Below are 21,767 nucleotides of genomic sequence, written 5' to 3'. Positions count from 1 at the left end.
AGAAAATTATATTAAATAATATTTACAATGTAATTAACAAAGGTATTCCCCCTCAGCAACATGGATTTCTCAGAAATCGTTCTACAATTTCGAATCTAATAGATTTTACGAACTTCGTGGTTAAAAATATGGATAAAAGAAAGCAGGTTGACGTGATCTACACAGATTTCGAAAAAGCATTTGACAGAGTGGATCACGTCATCCTGCTTCGCAAGCTACACTGGTTGGGTCTCCGTGGTGATGTCTTTAGATGGGTTACGTCATACGTGTCGAACAGGCGGCAAGCGGTAGTCCTCGGTGGATGCAGGTCAAACTTTGTGAATGTCCCTTCTGGTGTCCCCCAGGGGTCGCACCTCGGTCCGTTGCTTTACAACGCATATCTCTTTGATATTTACTCAGTATTTAGATTTTCAAAGTTTCTTATGTATGCTGACGACAAAAAAATCTTCACGGATGTCAGTAGTTTCAGCGACTGTCAACAGCTACAGAGTGATCTGGACCGTTTATCTCAGTATTACATTAACAACCGTATAACTGTAAACATAACAAAATGCGCCCAAATCTCCTTTACCCGTAGTCCTTGTCCAATTAAGTTTCAGTATAGTATCGGAGGTGAAGCTGTAGAACGAGTATACTCAGTGAGGGATCTTGGGGTGACCCTTGATTCAAAATTAACATACGTTCAACATATCGACGATATTGTGAACCGTGCTTATAAAAATCTGGGTTTCGTGTTTCGCGTCTGTGGTGAATTCGAGGATGTCGGATGCATTAAAATAGTATACTATGCGTATGTCCGAAGCGTCCTTGAATACGCTAGCTGCGTTTGGTCTCCCCAGTATATTATTCATAAGGAAAAAATAGAGAAAATCCAGCGCTCCTTCTTGCGCCACCTGGGCTTCCGTATCAGACAATGGGATACCGACTACGAGTCCAGGTGTATTCGTCACCGCTTACTTAGTCTCCAGGATAGAAGGGTTTTACTAGATATTACTGTATTGTACGACATACTCTCGGGGCGAATTGACAATTCTCCTTTGCTGTCGGAGATCAAATTCTCAGTGCCATCAATTAGAACTAGGAATTCTGAGCGTTGTCTGTTTAGTCTACCCAAAGTTCATACCAACTATGCTCAAAATTCGCCCATCAATCGTATTCTAAAACTATATAATAAACAATTTAGTAGTATCGACTTGTTCGACTGCACAAAAACAACTTTAAAGAATCGTGTTCGGTCACTGCTACTGAAATCCAAAATTAGCGACAATTGACAAAATATAACTAGATAGATAAGTAAATTATAATGCATACATTCATCGTAGTCGTCTCACACCATACACTCTATCACAGACAAATACACACACACACAAACACTAACACATGCACGTAAACACACACACACGTTACGCAAGCCCATGCACCTACTTTGTGAAATGTATTTTTCCTCCCTTCTCTTTTCTTAACATTTTTGTATAGTTTCCACTTAGTTATTGCATATTAACTGTATTATTGTGGACATCTGTTATTGGCTTTGTATTTTGCTCACTGTGCCATGTATTTTTACTTTTTGTATTGCTGTTGATGCCCCAAATAAAAAAAAAAAAAAAAAAAAAATACCTAAAGATACAGACTATAAATATTGCCATTTTGGCTATGGAACCCTAAGAAGACGCATTCTATATTAGTTGATTGTATTCGATGCTAAAATAGACGACCTTGACCTCGGCGACTCCATTGGCACATGGCTATTTACCTGCAAGTGGCAATTGTTTACAACTCAAATAGGTTTACTTATAGGTAGGTAGTCATATTTAAAAACAATGTAGCCAAGATATAGCTAGAAATTATCTTTGTCACTATTTAAGCACAACAGCTTTTCTGAAGCCGTCTCATATTATAGTATGTTACGCATAGTTAAATAATTAATGCATATTGAAGGTTAAGTAATTATATGTGACGTTTTCAATAAAAAGGTATCACTTTGTCGCCCACCATAAAGACGAAATTTGCTTGTATCTTCATACGTATAACCTGTCAGAGCGTTCTTATGGCAAGCGACAATGTGGTACCTTTTGATTGAGATTGTCACATATTTACTATCAACTGCTGTAAGAAATATGTCATCGGTTCGGTTAAATTATAAAATTATCGCTACGATTAGACTTTTCAAGCTGTTTTTTATATTCCATATAAGTACTAAAATGACAGTTCCATTGCCCCAATTTGTCCGACCGATTTGTCATTTCAGTACAAAAACAGGATGAGTAACTTGGCGGCGGCGGCGTGCACGATCATGCAGACCGTTGCCGGTCGGTGCCGCCCATGTAGAAAATGTAGTCGAACCACTATAGTTCGTTTTTTTAGCATTAGAAATAAGGTAAACAATCTTGATGTGTCTTTTAATTGAAAACCACATTTTAAAAATAAGTTACGGCAAATATGTAACATTTATGAATCTTATACGATCATTTATATTCTTCTGCTTTCATAATAGTTACTGATTTTTAAAAAGCGTTTTTCGATTAAAAGACATGTTAAGATCGCTTACCTTCTTTCAAGTTCTATCTAATGCTAAAAAAAACGAAATATAGAGCAGCTCCGTCTCTACTGGACCACTACAATATTAGGTTTAACTGTCTAGATAAGATAAAGAGATGAAGATAGTTTATTATCCAAGTAGGCATATTACAATGCGCTTATGAACGTCAAATAAAGCTACACCGGCTGCAACCCTACACCTCTGCCTCGAGTAGATTTAAATCCCCCCTCAATTGCAGAAACGTATCCACATATGGGAGCGGCAACAAACTCGGCGGGACACATCTTTTTAAAACATTACATCTTATACTTAACATCTATTACCTTTTGCCGCCCAACTCGAGCGTGACGGGCGTGAGGAACTTGGCGGCGGCGGCGTGCACGATCTTGCCGACGTTGGTGCCGCCCGTGTAGAAGATGTAGTCGAACCTCTGCTTGAGCAGTTCTGTTGTTTCTGCTGGACCGCCTTCCACCACTTGTACTGCGTCCTGAAAGGAACATTTGCTTTAAGAACGCTCAACATTGGGACGAATATATACGTTCAAGCACTAAGTAACGCCACAATATTGTTTCTCTCCCAATCAGCAATTTTAAGTCTGGTATTATTGGTAATTACAGGATGGCCCAAAAATACGTTGACAGATGTTGTTGCCGCAGTGGCGCCGTCTACCGACATCAGAGTGGGATCTGTATACACTCACATTGTCCAGGTATTTGGGCAGCGTCTCCACCACGAAGTTGGCGCAGGCTACGGACAGCTCACTGGGCTTGACGATGACGGTGTTGCCGGCGGCGATGGCATCAATCCCCGATATCAGAAGTGGGATCACTCACATTGTCCCAAAAATACGTTGACAGATGTTGTTGCCGCAGTGGCGCCGTCTACCGACATCAGAGTGGGATCTGTATACACTCACATTGTCCAGGTATTTGGGCAGCGTCTCCACCACGAAGTTGGCGCAGGCTACGGACAGCTCACTGGGCTTGACGATGACAGTGTTGCCGGCCGCGATGGCGCCGGCCATGGGCAGCAGCAGCAGCTGCAGCGGGTAGTTCCACGCGCCGATGACCAGCGCCACGCCGTACGGGTCGTTGTAGATCACCACCTCGTCCAGCATGTTCACAAAGCCTTTTGACGGCTGTGGAACAGATTAAGGGTCAACTTCATCCGAATGAAGTACGTGATACCTTTTCAAAATGTTTCTTAGTCATGTTGCTAACATAAACATTGGACAACACAATGTGGACGGAATACGAGCCCCGACCCAAATATATTAAAAGTCGCTTCATGATAACCATCACTATACAAAATTATAAACCATACAAATCGTGATGTTCGATTTTATCATCTTGAACTCGAACAACTATTTAATATTCTTAAGTACTTTAACCTTTCGTATACGTGTTGCTAAAATCTTGGGTTCGACCTCTGTCGTGCCATACAGAGCAAAAAAAATGTTCTTAAAATGAGTGCACAAAGATAATTTAAAATTGTTTCTAAAGTCCGAAATAAACACACACGACAAGTCAACAAATGCGTAATAGCTTCGATTTTAGATTTAATTTCATCATTTTAAGTCTATTGTCTTGTCCTTCGCACCTACGTCATCTATGGCACATTTTTATTATTCGACACTTAGGGATCAAAAGGCAATTATATGTTTTATATTTTATATTTATCGGACTTTCAATCCGGAGGTCACGGGTTCAAATCCTGGCATTTACCAATGAGTTTTTCGGAACTTATGTACGAAATATCATTTGATATTTAGCACTTGCTTTTCGGTGAAGGAAAACATCGTGAGGAAACCTGCATACATCCGCGAAGAAATTCAAAGGTATCCGAATTGGGCCAGCGTGGGGACTATAGCCCAAGCCCTTTTGCGAGTGAGAGGAGGCCTGTGCCCAGCAGTGGGACGTATATAGGCTGAATTATTATTATTTGTAACTTCATTTTGGATTTCACGGGCCTATAAATCTTTTGATAGGCTTGCGTGGGGATATAGATCCAACACGTAGAGGCCCTATGGAGAGCTTTAATGTCATGTAGAACGCCTTATTATTATATTTATTTTCATCAGTTAATTTCTTCTTATCTTGTGCCTTACCAACAGCGGTGACGGCGACAAGTCATCGACACATCATTAATAGTAGTTTATGTGACTGCTACATAATGAAAGGCATTAAAATACGAGTGTGGGTTTATGAAACGAATGAAATGAGTTTCATAATAGTATCACACGAGTGTTTTAATGCCTAATTATGTACAGTTACATACACTGCTTTATCTACACCCATATTATAAACTTTCTATGATAAATTCACTAACCTCATATTACAGCCGACATTGGGGCACTTTCCTCTCTGGCGGAAATCGCGGATATGAGCTGGCGTCTCCGAAATATCTTTATCGCACAATTTACACGAAACTTTTGTTATAGTTACTTTAAAAATAACAAAACAAATTATTTTTTACTTACAAATTAATTAAAATATAAACTGTACGTCAAATGGCGGCAAAGGAAAACTTTTTTCACGTATGTCACGCATCCGTAGTTTTTTTTTTAATTCAGAGACAAACTAGAGTCGGGGTCGATTACCATATCGTCCGATACCAACTTACATACGGGATTTGTCAATATTGTATGCAATTGTCATTTGATTTCGAATAAAACGTCATGACGACTGATATTAGAATAGGGGTCAAATCAAATTGCTTTTTTTATTCAGAGATGTTCGAAATTTAAAATGCATTACCAAATCGATTTTGATATAGTAATGAAGCTATTACCACATTTTCACAGATAAGAAATTTGCTGTAACAAAACAGTTTATCGTAATGTGGGCCATTATTTACGGATTTTGAAGGCGTCATAGAGAGTTTATGATATGTGTGTAGATAAAGGGTCATTACGGACATCGGGCGCCGGTCGTTATCACGGTTGAAGTAGGTATGGGCGTCACCGGCACACTAGATAAATTCCTCAACATAGGACTTATTGATAGAGTCTGTGCGGAAAGAGAATAGTCGTGGAATGTAAGGGAGCCATACATTTCACGACTCTTCTCTTTCCGCACAGAGTCTAAATATATTTTTTTATATTACAGGTTTTACTTTTTTTTTTCACGACATCCGTCCTTGCCCTCCTTGTCCTTTTACGTTGCCACTGACCATATCGGGTAATGTGTATGAGAATTTGTGATTTGAATTTATTGCAGTGGCGGTGCATTTCCCAATAAGGCCTAGTTTCCCCTCTGGGTTGGAAGGTCAGATGGCAGTCGCTTTCGTAAAAACTAGTGCCTACGTCAAATCATGGGATTAGTTGTCAAGCGGACCCCAGGCTCCTATGAGCCGTGGCAAAAATGCCGGGATAACGCGAGGAAGAAGAGCAGTGGCGGTGCATTTCGTCCTACATAAAATTTTTGTTTTGTTTTGTTAAAATTTCAGCCACGACTCCGATTTTATTTGGTAAGATTTCGAACTGTAACACTATACATATTAACAGCACTATAATATCAGCTGGGGTCAAGTAACATCTAATAACTTTAAACGAGCAATTCTTGTTTATATATAGACCTCGGAAACGGCTCTAACGATTTCGATGAAATTTGGTATACGGGGGTTTTCAGGGGCGATAAATCGATCTAGCTAGGTCTTATCTCTGGGAAAACGGGCATTTTTGAGTTTTTATATGTTTTCCGAGCAAAGCTCGGTCTCGCAGATATTGGCTACTATACGAGACCCAGGCTCAAATTACAAAGCTTTTTATATCAATTTAATAAAAAGATGCATTTGGCTTAATGAAATAGTTTAGTTATATCTTATATTTCAATCAAAGATTACAACATAATTTATTTAATCAGGTATTAATACTCGTATTTATCATGTAACTAATTTCGTCCGTAATCATGTACATGTACCTATGTACTTAAATAACATTTATCGGATGTATCGGGTGTTTTATATTTAGTAGTATTTTAGTTTTAGTCCCTTTAGGTTTTAAGGTATTCATTTTATCATCCCTGCTTTTTGTTTGTGTGTATTATGTATTTTTGATTAATAAATGATTCCAACATTTATCGGATAGTACCTAAGTAGGTACATATCCTAATTTAGCAACTTTTTTTCTCGAGGATATTAAGCCTAATGCAGCTACATTTTACTAATTTCGTCAGTGCACAAGAGATCTGAGAGACAAGGATGCCTAGCCAAGGTGACATGACAATGCTTTGTGTCTCTCTATCACTCTTCCATATTATAGCGACAGTGACGGATGCGTGTTGTTCGCTACGCACCAAGGTTAATCGGTAATCGTAAACGCCAATCGAAAAGTTAATAACGGACAAGGTGCGTGCGTAGCCAATATGCCAATCGTTTACGCTACGTATACTGAAAGCCGGCAAATTGGCCGAAATTGACCGGCATGTACTGCACCTTACTAACCTTTGAACACAATCGAAACATGATAAGGAGAAACTAAGACTCATTAGCTGACAATGCTTATTTACGTCTCAAGTAAGATAGGTAGTTCTGCGTTCGAGACTCGATATCACAATAGGCTATGTTAATTGATGGATCAATTAGACACTTTTTATGAACTCATTGTTGGCGCAGTCACAACACGCATACTTAAAGGTGTTTATTACCTAAAAACACTAGCTATTTCAAACAATACTATAATACATTTAAAAGAATTTTTATAATGTTTCTGGCTAGTGCTCGATTTATTTGTTAGTTTTGTTACAGTAGGTACCTAGACCTAGGTACCGGTACCTAATGTATAATAAAATAAGTCAGGACAGAGGTAAATAAAGGCATTGGAAATGTGTTATTGTCACTTATCAACTGTCGGAAACTTGGCTCATTGGTTTGCGCATGTTTACATAATAATTAACGTTTTAGCTACCTATATGTTTGTGTTTTGAGTACACGGTTCAGAAGTTCGCATAACAAGTTTGATATTTTTTGACTTTGATATTAATTCTAAAAGTAAGTACAGGTAAAAATACAGACTTAATGACGCATGGAATCATCACTATTTTTGATTTCACTTAAGCATTTATTTTCATACATTTTTTTTTCGTTTTTCAATACAAAAACACGTCAAGATTGTTTACCATTTTATAATGATAAAAAATACGAGGTACCTATAATACCTTTGCTAAAAAACGAAGTATAACAAACGTTAGCTTGACCCATTCACCGGTATGATGCATTATATTCTTCAAGTAATTTATAACTACATACATAGGTGAGCAAGCAGTCAACACAGGGCAGGTATCCCACAAAAATCTTACTCGCTAAAAGGCCTAGCGAGAAAATTGCCGCGCGTAGCACCTGTGACGCTGCTGCCACCTATGGGCGATTGTGCACTACAATGAATTTTACTGTCCGGCAGTCCGAGTTTTCATGGTCCGATATGGTATGAAAAAAACGGATGATTGGCTTGTGCACTTGTCCGTCTTTTTACTCGCAGGTGCGGCGCAGTGGCATGAAAAAACCGGATGATTGGCTTGTGCACTTATCCGTCTTTTTACTCGCAGGTGCGGCGCAGTGGTATGAAACACACACCCCCCCTAGCCCGCCCCCGCCCGGCCAAGTCATGAATAATACTAATTCCAGACGCAGTGCACAAGCATAAACACGTTTTTCATAGCTGTCATCTCGGACCGGAAAAAAACTGTCCGGAATGGGGAAAAGTAAAATGTCGGACGGTAAAATTACGTCTAGTGCACAAGCTACTATATACATTTAATGGCGGGCCATATCGGACCGTAAAAACTCGGACTTCCGGACAGTAAAATTCATTGTAGTGCACAATCGCCCTATGGGTTCATCTTGAAAAGAATAATCCATAGGCGGTCTACACATTGCGAATTCGCGTCAGTGTGATAACCGCATTTGCCTCGCGCGAGCCACGTTTTCGCAGCTGTTCCCGCGGCAATTTCCTTTAAAGGGGACTTGAGTCGCTTAACTTCAAACTCTGTTAAATCCATCTGTCAGATTATGCGATTTTGGTATTAAGAAAATTAGGTAATAGAGTAGATATTTGCTGAGAGTGTCGAATGTATGTACCCGAGTTTGAAGTTAAGCGACACACTTGTTCTGTATGGACCCTATTCACTTACATGTTCTGGCTTGGCCCACTCGTCAATATGATGCAACATGCTTTTCAAGTCATTGATAAGATAGTCGACCTCCAGCAGCACAGCTTCCATCTTGGATCGCCGCAGATCCTTGTGCAGGGCTTCGACCATAGCATTGTAATTCTCCTCGTACATACGTAAGAGGTTCTTCAGTTGTTGCTTGCGCCATGCTAGCGGTTTGGTCACGCCGCGAGCGAATGTGTCTCTTGCCCTTTGGACTACCTGTTAAAAAAACTCAAACTCAAGAACTAGCCAAATATTGTGTTGCGTTTGAATTTTGGGGAAAGATTAGGCCTGAGGGAGACAAATAAGTGGTGACAGAAAAATATCTATAAATAATAATATAGAAATATTATGTTTGAATACATTAGATTAGACGTTAAGAGCGCTCTTACAAGAAAAGTCGAAATAATGCAAAATTGATGATACTAGTCGACGAAATTCAGGACTTTGCGCTCATTATTAGAAACAATGAGTACTTGTTCCAGTAAAAGCGTCTACTTATCTTTATAAATATCGTTGTAAATATTAGAAAAAGGACTTATTAAATTAGTAATGATTTTTTTTCTGATGGTCGTTTCCGAAAAACCCCGTGAAGCACTGAATGGCGAGCTCTTATTTGGAAATGTTGAGAATTTTACTCTGCTAAACCTGGCTATTTTGTTTTACTAATACCCTGTACTTTAGGCATATCAAACTATATTTTTCCTACATACCTTTGAGAAAGAGAAAATCAAAGTAAAACGAACTCGATTTTCTCTCCGAAACAAGTGTCAATTCCTACGAAAATCTACTTAATATCGAAGTCATTTTCATACTCAAGCAATCTGCAACGTTTGCTTATACTGTTGGTATACATTAGTGTTTATGAAATTCTACTATAATTTTTTGGCAATTTTTTGAAAACTACTCTATATTACCGATGACGCGCGCTGCGCCAGCTCAGTGCCGCGGCAGAGCTTGTAGAGGCAGGACGTGTGTCGGTCGGCTCCGCACATTTTCAACGGCGACGACGAGGTTTTTTATCATTGTGTGCGGCGGGCGCCGTGTAAAACGCTATACTGTGTGCGTGTAAACCGCAACGAGAGACTTTGATCCTAGCACTGTTTTTATAGTATTATAATTTATAATGGTACAGTATAATAAACTACCGGACAGGATTAAAAATATTTGAAACGACCTGACATTCTATATGTATTTATTTGACTCAAGATAGTACTCAGGGTCTGATGATGGAGCCGGAAGGTGGTCACCGGTACCAATCAACCATGCAACTAAACCACTTCGTGTTTAGGCTCGTTTTATTCATCTCAACAAGATCTTTGACACAAGATAGTACTCAGGGTCTGATGATGGAGCCGGAAGGTGGTCACCGGTACCAATCAACCATGCAACTAAACCACTTCGTGTTTGGGTTCGTTTGATTCGGCTCAACAAGATCCTTGACTTAAGATAGTACTCAGGGTCTGATGATGGAGCCGGAAGGTGGTCACCAGTACCAATCAACAATGCAACTAAACCACTTCGTGTTTAGGCTCGTTTTATTCGTCTCAACAAGATCTTTGACTTAAGATAGTACTCACTGTACTCAGGGTCTGATGATGGAGCCGGAAGGTGGTCACCGGTACCAATCAACCATGCAACTAAACCACTTCGTGTTTGGGCTCGTTTGATTCGTCTCAACAAGATCTTTGGTACAAGATAATACTCAGGGTCTGATGATGGAGCCGGAAGGTGGTCACCGGTACCAATCAACCATGCAACTAAACCACTTCGTGTTTAGGCTCGTTTGATTCGTCTCAACAAGATCTTTGACACAAGATAGTACTCAGGGTCTGATGATGGAGCCGGCAGGTGGTCACCGGTACCAATCAACCATGCCACTAAACCACTTCGTGTTTAGGCTCGTTTTATTCGTTTCTATAAGATCTTTGACACAAGATAGTACTCAGGGTCTGATGTTGGAGCCGGAAGGTGGTCACCGGTACCAATCAACCATGCAACTAAACCACTTCGTGTTTAGGCTCGTTTGATTCGTCTCAACAAGACCTTGGACACAAGATAGTACTCAGGATCTGATGATGGAGCTGGAAGGTGGCCACGGGTACCAGTCTACCATGTAACTGAACCACTTCGTGTTTGGGCTCGTTTGATTTGTCGCAACAAGATGTTTGACACAAGGTAGTACTGAGGGTCTGATGATGGATCCGGAAGGTGGTGACCGGTACCAATCAACCATGCAACTAAACCACTTCGTGTTTGGCTTCGTTCGATTTGTCGCAACAAGATCTTTGACACAAGTTAGTACTCAGGGTCTGATGATGGAGCTGGACTGTGGCCACGGGTACCAGTCTACCATGTAACTGAACCACTTCGTGTTTGGGCTCGTTTGATTTGTCGCAACAAGATCTTTGACACAAGGTAGTACTGAGGGTCTGATGATGGATCCGGAAGGTGGTCACCGGTACCAATCAACCATGCAACTACACCACTTCGTGTTTGGCTTCGTTCGATTCGTCGCAACAAGATCTTTGACACAAGTTAGTACTCAGGGTCTGATGATGGAGCTGGACTGTGGCCACGGGTACCAGTCTACCATGTAACTGAACCACTTCGTGTTTGGGCTCGTTTGATTCGTCGCAATAAGATGTTTGACACAAGATACTACTCAGGGTCTGATGATGGAGCTGATGATGATAGACAGGTACCCGTCGCCACCTTCGCGCTCCATCATCAGACTCTTAGTACTACCTTGTGTCAAAGATCTTGTTGAGATGAATAAAACGTGCCTAAACACGAACTGGTTTAGTTGCATGGTTGATTGGTACCGGTGACCACCTTCCGGCTCCAACATCAGACCCTGAGTACTATCTTGTGTCAAAGATCTTGTTGAAACGAATAAAACGAGCCTAAACACGAAGTGGTTTAGTTGCATGGTTGATTGATACCGGTGACCACCTTCCAGCTCCATCATCAGACTCTGAGTATCACCTAGTGTCAAAGATCTTGTTGAGACGAATCAAACGATCCTAACACGATGTGGTTTAGTTGCATGGTTGATTGGTAATGGTACCTTCCAGCTCCATCATCAGACCCTGAGTACTGTCTTGTGTCAAAGATCTTGTTGAGACGAATCAAACGAGCCCAAACACGAAGTTGTTTAGTTACATGATAGACTGGTACCCGTGGCCACTTTCCAGCTCCATCATCAGACCCTGTGTATCTTCAGTGTCAAAGATCTTGTTGAGACGAATCAAACGAGCCTAATCATGTTACTACTATCCGTGACCACCTTAATCATCATCAGATCCTCAGTACCAGTTCGTTTTTAAACCCTCGTTGATACAAACTTTACAACCTATAGGTACCAAATGCAATGACGAAACATGTAAATAAGCGAGTAGGTAGGTACCTATAATTTCTTTCGAGTAATATACCTTCATAAGTACGAGTATGGGGCTATTCATAAATTACGTCGTTTCAAATGGGAGGAGTGGGGGGGGGGGGGGGGGTCTGGACATCGGATGATGGTAACATGACGTAGGAGGAAACAGATTCATCCGAAGCTTGATTTTTGGATGATTTGAGGGGTGGGGGGGTCAAAAATCGTCAAAAATAGATGACGTAATTTATGAACAGCCCCTATGTACATTTGCACTGCATTTAGTATTTTCGTACTTACCAAATAACAGTTTTAGAACTTTAAAAGTTAAGTACAGTTAGTGTTGTTATGGTTGATTTCAATATGCTTCGCGAAGGATCAAGAATGTTTAATCCATCATTGTAGTGCGAGTGTGGTAGAAGGGATCGGCATACTGAGCTCGCACGGCCTGCCGCAGCGCGTAAAATACCTAAACTCGCTCAACGCCGAAATGTAATAGCGCTCTTAAGACCTTTTTCTGAATTGGAGCATGCAGTTTTTTTTCTTTTTTCATGTAATAGTCAGTAAACGAGCAGACGAGCCGCCTGATGGGAAGCGGTCATCGTCGCCCATGGACATAAGCAACATCACAGGAGCCACTTAAGCGTTGCCGACCCTTGAGAACCCTAAATACCCGCTTCTTGAAGAATCCCATGTCATAGCGCAAAGGTTACCCACCAAGGAGCAAAGTAGGACCATTTTACGGTACTGGACTATAGTTAAGTTGTTTTCACCACACCAACTGGTAAAGGCTCTCTTGATTGTTCAAAAATCAATAGCAAAGTTGCATTTTATTCACATGTGAAGCAAAGTAATCAAATGACAATTTTGAGTGGTTTTTTTAATGTTTGGTTTAATTCATCACAAGGTTCAATTTTGGAATTGTATGCTTGCTCGGGTATCAATATTAGCATGAGCGGTTAAACAACAACTTTGTCCCCTTGTAAAACAAATAACTATTTACGGTTACTGTGTCCAGGTTACATACCTCCTCAATGTTTACCGGCTTTGGCTTTGAATTTGATATTGCTCCTGTAACAAAGAAAAATGGAAAATTAAATTAAAAACATCAGTTTATCCCTTAAAGGGTTAAAGGATAATACCGTACACAGCGGGAAGAAGTTGACAACTCGAGATATTCTACTGAAGGAATTTGAACTTAAAATAAAATTACATAAGGTTCAAATTTCTTCAATTTTTTATCGCCAGATATCAACTTCTTCCCTCCGTGTACGGAATAATATCTTGGTTCCTGATTTAATACATGAATCTAAGTTACATGAAATATTTTCAAAAGAACATACCTACTTAATCAAAATAATAATACAGTAGAACCAACATAAATACAATCAGATTTTAATATGACTTCTCATTGAATACACCAATTTACAATGGTTCCTGTAAGCGGTTTTGAACTCTATAAAGTATCAGTATTAAATACACTGTCTATGTAATCTGCTAAAAAAATCAACAACAGGCAAACATGAATACTCAATTTTTCCACTTAATATTCACATTCAAGGCTAACCTGTTCACCTCACTACAACTTTGTGAACTTTTTTTCCTAAAACATTTCTGAGACTATTACAACACACTTTTTAAAACCTACCAACTAGTGATTCTAGAAGCAACATTTCTAAAGTTTAAAATTCTAAGCTTTGGAGTGTTTACCAATCTGATCTGACATATAGTTTACATAATCAATCTAGCAACTTAGTGTGCGATACATAGTTACCTATTATCTAGGTTAATGTTTGTTGTGTAAGGTAAACATATCATTATGTCGTTTTTGTGGCATCTGGCAAAATATATGTCGCTTTATTTCTAGTACATTATTTATGTAGCAAAGTAGGTATGTTAAGTTCAATTTACGCGGTAGTTGATTATGTATTAAACATAGTTTATGAAGCAAACAAGTTTCGAATAAATAACTTACCGAGAGTCATTGTTTTGGATTAAAGTTCGAGGACGAGTAAACAAAGTAAAAATAAGTAGCAACCGTTTACACTAGTTCCTTTCTTATCTAAGTGCCAAGACAACTACTTCACCGCATAAATCGTATTTTAATGAAATAATGATTGAGCAATTTACGATAACACGGAATAAGCACAATTCACTTTTGACACTACTGACACTGACAGTTCGAATCGAACTTCGCCATTCGTATTCACGAGCTGTGAATGGACGAATGAAATGAATGACATATCACGAAGTGGGGGGATTTTTTTAAATGTTGCCACCTGCGGTAAGTTTGGGATGATTTAAGATTTTAAAATCAAAGCAAAAGATACTTAGATACTGGGTACTTGGTATGAAATGGTAATAATTTTAATGGGCATAGCGTATTATGCGTGGGATCGACCAGAATATTAAGCGCCTGTTTGTAGTGTTGTTGCAATATGTATCACAACATACCATTAAGTATGAAAGTAGTCAGTGATGGATGAAACTTAAGTATTTTGTTATTGGTAATAATATCGTAATCATTATATTCGTAATAGTTGAGTGTGCTCAGAGCATAAAAAGGTCAACCACGGCGTTGCATGAACAAGAGATTTCCTGTGGTAGGATTGGTCCTTAGGATCCAAGGATGGATTTAAGAAGTGGAGCCACTCAGAGTTTAAGCGTCTGCGACGTCTGAGGTTAATAATTCTTTAAGTTTAGGTTCTAAGTCAAGTTTAGTATCATTTTCAACTAAATCAAAGATGTAGACATAGATTTCATACAAATCGGTTCAGCGTTTATTGATTTCCCATACAATCCTACACCTTACTACTGACGACCGGTCTGGCCTAGTGGGTAGTGACCCTGCCTGCGAAGCCGATGGTCCTGGGTTCGAATCCCAGTAAGGGCATTTATTTGTGTGATGAACACTAATATTTGTTCCTGAGTCATGGGTGTTTTCTATGTATATAAGTATGTATTTATCTATATAAGTACATATGTATATCGTCGCCTAGCACCCATAGTACAAGCTTTGCTTAGTTTGGGGCTAGGTTGATCTGTGTAAGATGTCCCCAATATTTATTTATTTATTTATTTACCTTACCTTTCATTTTTAAGGGTTTTTTAAATAAAAACTATCCTATGTTCTTCCCCGGGACTCAAACTATCTCTATTCCAAATTTTATCTAAATCGGTTCAGCGGTTATTGAATCCCCATACAAATTTCCACCTCCCTTTTTACACCCTTTAGGGATTATTTTTGACATTAAAATTATCCTATGTTCTTCCCTGGGACTCAAACCATCTCTATACCAAATTTCAACAAATTGGTTCAGCAGTTTAAGCGTAAAGAGGAATAAAAAAATGTATTTTTTTCATATTTTATGTGTTTTTACTTCGGAATGGTGCCGGAATGATATCATAAATGAATTCGGCATCCCCGATTTATACGAAAACGGTACCAAACTTGGCCTAGTAACTAAAATGATATAGATATCAAGAAACTTGAGAGCCCCCCCCCCCCTAAAAATTTACATCAAAAATCTCGGTGGTTCCACTTCTTAAATCCATCCTTGGGTCTTAAGGACCAATCCTGCCAAAGGAAATCTTTTGTTCATGCAACGCCGTCGTTTAGGGCTTCCACCCTCGACTATAAAGACGACAAGGCTATGTAACGCTAAAATTTGTAGACATAAAGCGATCTTTTCTTTGAGTGGCAGAAAATGTACAGTCAGCAGTAGAAGTTGCTAAACGGGCTAGGTGTTCAAAATTACCTTGACAGGCTCTTATTCTCTTAATAATAAAGTCGCGTCAAGATCATTTTGAACACCTGGCCCGCTTAGCAACTTCTGCTGCTGATTGAACTTGCGGCAGTTTTAAAGTATGGTAAATATATTAATCTGAGGTTAAAGTTTTAATTGTCAACTTGTCATCATCCTGCAGCATCCTAACAACCTGACTGAATTAATCTAAATAAATTTTACGAGTTACATTGTCTACGATTCATATTGAGAGCATATATTATTGAGAGTCGCAAAACTCGTTTTATAAATAATCTTGACCTTTCTTAAATGACGAAATTGTAGCAGGTTTGGTAGTAAATATGTGTAAAAATAAGATTGTTTTCATTATACAGGATGTTTTTATAAGTGAGTACTGATAGTATACATACACGATACTATGAATTGCGGCTCGACTCAGTTTTGTTTTTGTTCTAAAATAATTTCATAGTATGAGGAGAAAAATGGGTCAGCTCAGGATAATAAAATTTGATTAAAAAATCTTATTCATCAGACTCTTAGATTGAAATGGTACTCGCATACTCAATCATCTAGGTACCTATACATATATTCTAGGTACCTACATATTAATCTTACAATATAGTCAGTGCCCCACAAAACTAAATGACCAGTTTGACTGTGGGATCATCAGTCTCTCTAGTTAGTTACTAAGATTAGTAAGATTATACAGAGCAAAATAAAATAATTTGTATGTATGTACTTAGTAGCAGTTAATTACTTCTACTAAGTACATGCAGTGTATGGACGTATTTTTTTTAACAATGTCTTGAAATTTGATTCTTTACGTCTGATGGCTTCAATCAACGACGCTTAGGTAATATAAAATTGTAATTTACCTAACACATTGGATAGGTATTATTAATAAATGTATGTTTGCTCCATACGACGAATAACACTAATTAGCATTAATTATACACATCATGTTCGTTTAGGTTTAGGCCACTAGAGGTACAAGGTGAACAGGCGAGCCTGTCCCCGTAAGGGCATTGAGTCTATCAGGTATTAGATAACTGTTACGGAATGTATACATAGGCATACATAAATAAACGCAGTGGCGGATTTGCAGTCTTTACCACCCTAGGCCCCAGGCCCTATAGCCGCCCCTTTCGCAGCACCCATCATATTGACTACATTTTGAGTTATTTCTTGTTATCATCAGCGAATTTGTTGTCACATTTTGCCGCCTCTAATTATTTTGCCGTCCTAGGCCCGGGCCTACTGGGCCTTAGGGGTCATCCATTAATTACATCACACGTTTAGGGGGGGGGGGAGGGGGTCAAGAAAATGTGACAACTTGTGACAAGGGGGAGGGGAGTCACAAACTTTGTGACGTCACTTTAACTTCATCAGTAACCAAAATTTTATTATAATCATTTTATTTACTGTACAGTTCAAAAACAAGTTTTTGGATATATAATCGTTTTTATAAGTTTAATTTTTTTTCATAATCAGTTTTGGGTTATAAATTTACTAATATTTTGACAAAAAATTAATAATACTTAATTCGATTTGCCGATTTCGTTGAAAAAATGTGACGTCACACCAGGGGGGGAGGGGTTTGCCAAATGTGACCAAGTGTGACAAGGAAGGGGAGAGGGGTCAAAAAGCCTTGAAATTCGTGTGACGTAATTAATGGATGACCCCTTAGGGCAAATCCGCCACTGCATAGGTAATCGTATATGATCCGGGTTTAAAGTTGTCTCAATACTACGAAGCACGCAAATCCACCCTGTATGGCTCAGGGAATATTAGGCAAAGCTATGCATAGATGGCACCTTTGTGGCACATACAGTAAACAAACCACATTGACACATCACACGTCACCGTCAATTACATGGCCTACCGTGAAACAAGAAAATCGAAATTTCGTTATCTAATCTCTCTATCACTCTTGCATATTCGAGCGATAAAGAGGCAGATAACTAAATTTCGATTTTCGCGTTTACCGGTAGGCCCTTGTTAACAAACCGCCTTGATGCATCAATGTCATATTTTATTGTCTGTGAAAACTTGTCAAAAAACAGTTTAAGGCACAGTATGTATAAGTTAGTCTATGAATTTACTGAGTCGGTAGTGCTGCACTCTGGCGGCAGAACATTGCAGTAATATCCCGTGTTGATTATTGGCTGGAAATTTTACACTGAACCTCTTTTGACAATACACAGATATTGAACCGGTCTTCATGAACTCCTGTTGTCATGTAGTCTAAGTCAAAGTTATTCAAAGACCCACGAGGCTGCTATTTACTTATTAGTGATTTATTTAGAACCAAAGTTGTATATATATCTAAACTTGTGGTATAAAAATAGTGCCTTTTGTTTGCTTTACCACCGATATATTCGGAACGCTAACAGAGTAATTTTACAACGTGTGTGCACTGGTATGCCGTCGGAAAGTTTCCAAAATTGCGAAATTTCCACATGGAAAATATTGGAAATACCTCATGTTCTTTTATGGTAATCGAAATGGTGGAAGTTTCCTTTGTTTCCTGTGAAATTTTCCTGAAGTTTCCGAAAACTTTTCCAACTTTTTGGGAACTTTCCACAACTTGGACATCTGTACGTGTGTGCGTGTTAATGTGTACCTGTAACAACTGAAATTGAAAAAGCTACCAAGAGGCAAGAACACTACTGATGCACCCATAGTTCGGAGAAATACCTGCCTAGTGCCTTCAGTTTTCAGGTAAGTACTAGGTCAGTCATTATTGTTCAAGATTTTCCCAGCATTTTGGCCTCAGTTCACCTAGGAAGCCTGGGACACGCTCGGAAACATCTGAAGATATATTATGGCACTCGGGCACTTGGTTTTACAAAAACGACTGCCATCTGATCTGAGAATTTCTGCTGTTTCCACAGTCAAACTGTAAGTAGTATAGAATGTGTGGCAATGTACAGCGAGCTGCAAAATTGCATGGACACATGAATGAACTCATTCATAAAAGGGGCCATGCAATTTTGCGGCTGGGTGTTGGTAGGGATACCTTGTCGTTTCTTTTTATGTATACCTATGTAGTTTTTTAGATACCGTAAAATGGGGTGAGTAGAGTTCGCGGGGAGAGTTGGGTTATGAATGGGGAGAGAAGGGATGAAAGGGGGGTGAGATGGGATTTTAAGGCTACTGCTACAAAAATAATGTATTCCAATTTAAAATGGAGCTATAGTAATACTCATAATAAAAAAAAATCGATCCAACAATCTTCCAAAATCACCTTTGTATGAAAACCCAACTCACCCCAAATACGAGGGGCTACGGCGTCAGGTGTTCCTGTTTATCGTCAAAGTTATGAAATGGAACTACCCAAAATAAAATAAAAACTAAAATACAAACGTCCGGAACACTTATTATATACCTACACCATTCAGTTTGCATATGTAAAAATAAAAAGTTATCGAGGTTTGAATGTCAGTTTTGCACCTACTCACCCCATTTTACGGTACCTAACAAATATTAGTCATATACCTGTGCAAACAACCTACCTACGAGCAAAATGCACACGTGAATACAAAATGCGTTTACAATATCAGTATTTACAACTCACAATTGGCGTCCTTGTCAATGAAACACTAACTATCAGTTCCTCGGTTCCTCCTCCATCTAAACAGTTGTTCGTTGGATACTTCCTGCTTCCATTGCCTTTCTCTTGACCACGAGTCACGCCAACGAGTTAAACGCAAGTTGCTTTTATTTCATATTCAAGCCTTAACTAAACAAGTTTAATAAACATAATATACAAATTAAAACTAAACTAAACCTATGTCTAAATTATAGCTACAAATATCTAGTATAGTAGTTTATTAAAGAACTAGCGACCCGCCCCGGCTTCGCACGGGTTAACAAATTATACACTTAAACCTCAAGATTCACTCTATGGATAGGTGAAAACCGCATAATCCGTTCAGTAGTTTTTGAGTTTATCGCGAACACACAAACACACAGACGCGGAGGGGAACTTTGTTTTAATAGACTACTCGAGAAACTGAAAACGGTGAAAAATAGAGATATTACTCCTAAAAATACGTGTGATACCTCATTAGATTCGTCATGATGCCTAAAAAAAGGTATTCGAAACGTGTATTAGCAATTTAGCACACAAAAAATATCAAAAGTTATAAACAAAAAAAGGGGAGAAAAAGTAGATATTTTTTATTTCCCCTATATCTCAAAAAGTATTAATATTTAAGAAACCAAAATTAATATTATAAAAGAGGAGGATATTTTCAATAAAACATTCCATACTTGCAGAACTGTATCTCCATTATTTATACTTTTTATTCAACGCTGAACACAGACCTCCGCGACTCATTTTCGGGAAACGCGCGCGGCGTGAAAAAGCGATTACGTAACATTAAATATAATTTCAAAGGTATTACATTAAAAAATAAAAAAAAAATATGGTGTATTTAAAACATGTCAACAAATGCGCTACTTGTAGAAATTTATCTTAAAGTTATTTTTTCAACAAGTTAGGCAATTGTTAATTAACAAAATTTTCTCAAACTTCCTTCTTTATTGAAAACGAAAAAAAAAATGAAATAGGTACCTATCGTAAAATTTTGTCGCTTTCTAGAGCTCTTCTCATATACACGCTTAATAAGATCTACACCTTACCTGATGGTAAGGTGTAGCGATTTATTACGAGAGCACTGTTAGAAGTTTATGGCTTATTATTAACCGGGCAACTAAAATATTAAACAGGAACTTTCACTGGGCATATGATAATATAATTTGGCTGGGCATTAATATTTTAGTACCAATAAATTTATATTAGCCTCAAATATAAGCATCATATTATTAAAAAACTGACAGCAAAATCAAGCCACCCAAAAAATTATAGGGAATTTGAATTGATAGGTTGGCGCCTAAAATAATAAGTTGGCAACTAATATTGTAAAGCGATCATAAAATTTGGTTGTTTATATATTTTGTACATAAACAGAATACCTAAGATACCATATACATAAGCTTTAAATACTCCATTTTTAAATAATTTAAATTTAAACATATGCATACCTAGTACTTTAAATTGACAAATTTTCTAATCCACAAAACACCACAAATTTATTTACGTATAATACCCTACTATACTTACTATACTTATAGTCGAAATTCCTAATCATGAAACACCTAATGGACATTATACCATTATTTCTTTAAATTTTTAATTACTAATTTCAATAGTTACCACTGTGTTCTGCCAGAGTCAAAAGATAGGTGCGACGACGAGCGAAGCGAGGAGGAGCGTGTTAGGTTGACCGTGTAGTGACCAATCAAAATATTTTAAAAGAATTTCATTTTTAAATTAATAGATAGCCGTTTTCTTTTTAAAATGTGCTTCATAAATAGTCTCCAATATAATAATTCAGTTGCCAAATAAATATTTGGTACCTGCCTAAAAATAAACAAAAGCTGTAACGGCATTAAAATACAACTCATATTGATATATTTTAAGGCTCCGTTTTAGTTGCCAAACTATTAATTTTAGTACCCATTTCTATTATTTTAAACTACCCAAATTCGATTAATTAGTTGACTGGTTAAATACGTGCCGAAGTTTATTACCTACACACTGGTGCTTACACCAAGCAGGAGGTTGCGTATTACAAGTAATGTCTGTCTTGTCCTATTTTAGGGTTAGTCTCTTGAAAGTAACTTGATAGCTATATCTTTAAGTAATATTCCTACATATTCGTAAATTAGACATTATTTAAGTTATGAAAGGCTTTCTAAACTGTGGGTGCTGTGCGTGTAATTTTTGACTCTTCGTCATCGTAATAGATAGATGCGAATCGTGCTGCGAATGTAAAATACCGATTGACATTCAAATAGGCTGTACTTTTTGTTCCCCGATCTATTGGGCCACACAAGACGATTCCATTGGGGTCTTTATTAGTAATAAATTATTACTTAATATTTTT

At 38.3% G+C, this 21,767-nt stretch overlaps 1 protein-coding gene across 1 annotated transcript in view; it reads right to left on the bottom strand.

The window, feature by feature from the left end:
• The window catches only part of LOC134798354 (aldehyde dehydrogenase, dimeric NADP-preferring), a 55,524-nt gene that overhangs the window by 24,797 nt on the left and 8,960 nt on the right, over positions 1-21,767 (bottom strand). Inside the window, exons 2-5 of the mRNA XM_063770764.1 lie at positions 13,095-13,138; positions 8,668-8,907; positions 3,456-3,677; positions 2,863-3,026 (exon numbers count right to left, since the gene is read on the bottom strand). Coding sequence (XP_063626834.1) covers positions 2,863-3,026; positions 3,456-3,677; positions 8,668-8,907; positions 13,095-13,138 — 670 coding nt within the window. The remainder of the gene's footprint in view (positions 1-2,862; positions 3,027-3,455; positions 3,678-8,667; positions 8,908-13,094; positions 13,139-21,767) is intronic.

Source organism: Cydia splendana, chromosome 16 (assembly GCF_910591565.1).
Source record: "Cydia splendana chromosome 16, ilCydSple1.2, whole genome shotgun sequence".
NCBI lineage: Eukaryota > Metazoa > Arthropoda > Insecta > Lepidoptera > Tortricidae > Cydia > Cydia splendana.
This window is presented reverse-complemented; position numbering and strand designations above follow the sequence as displayed.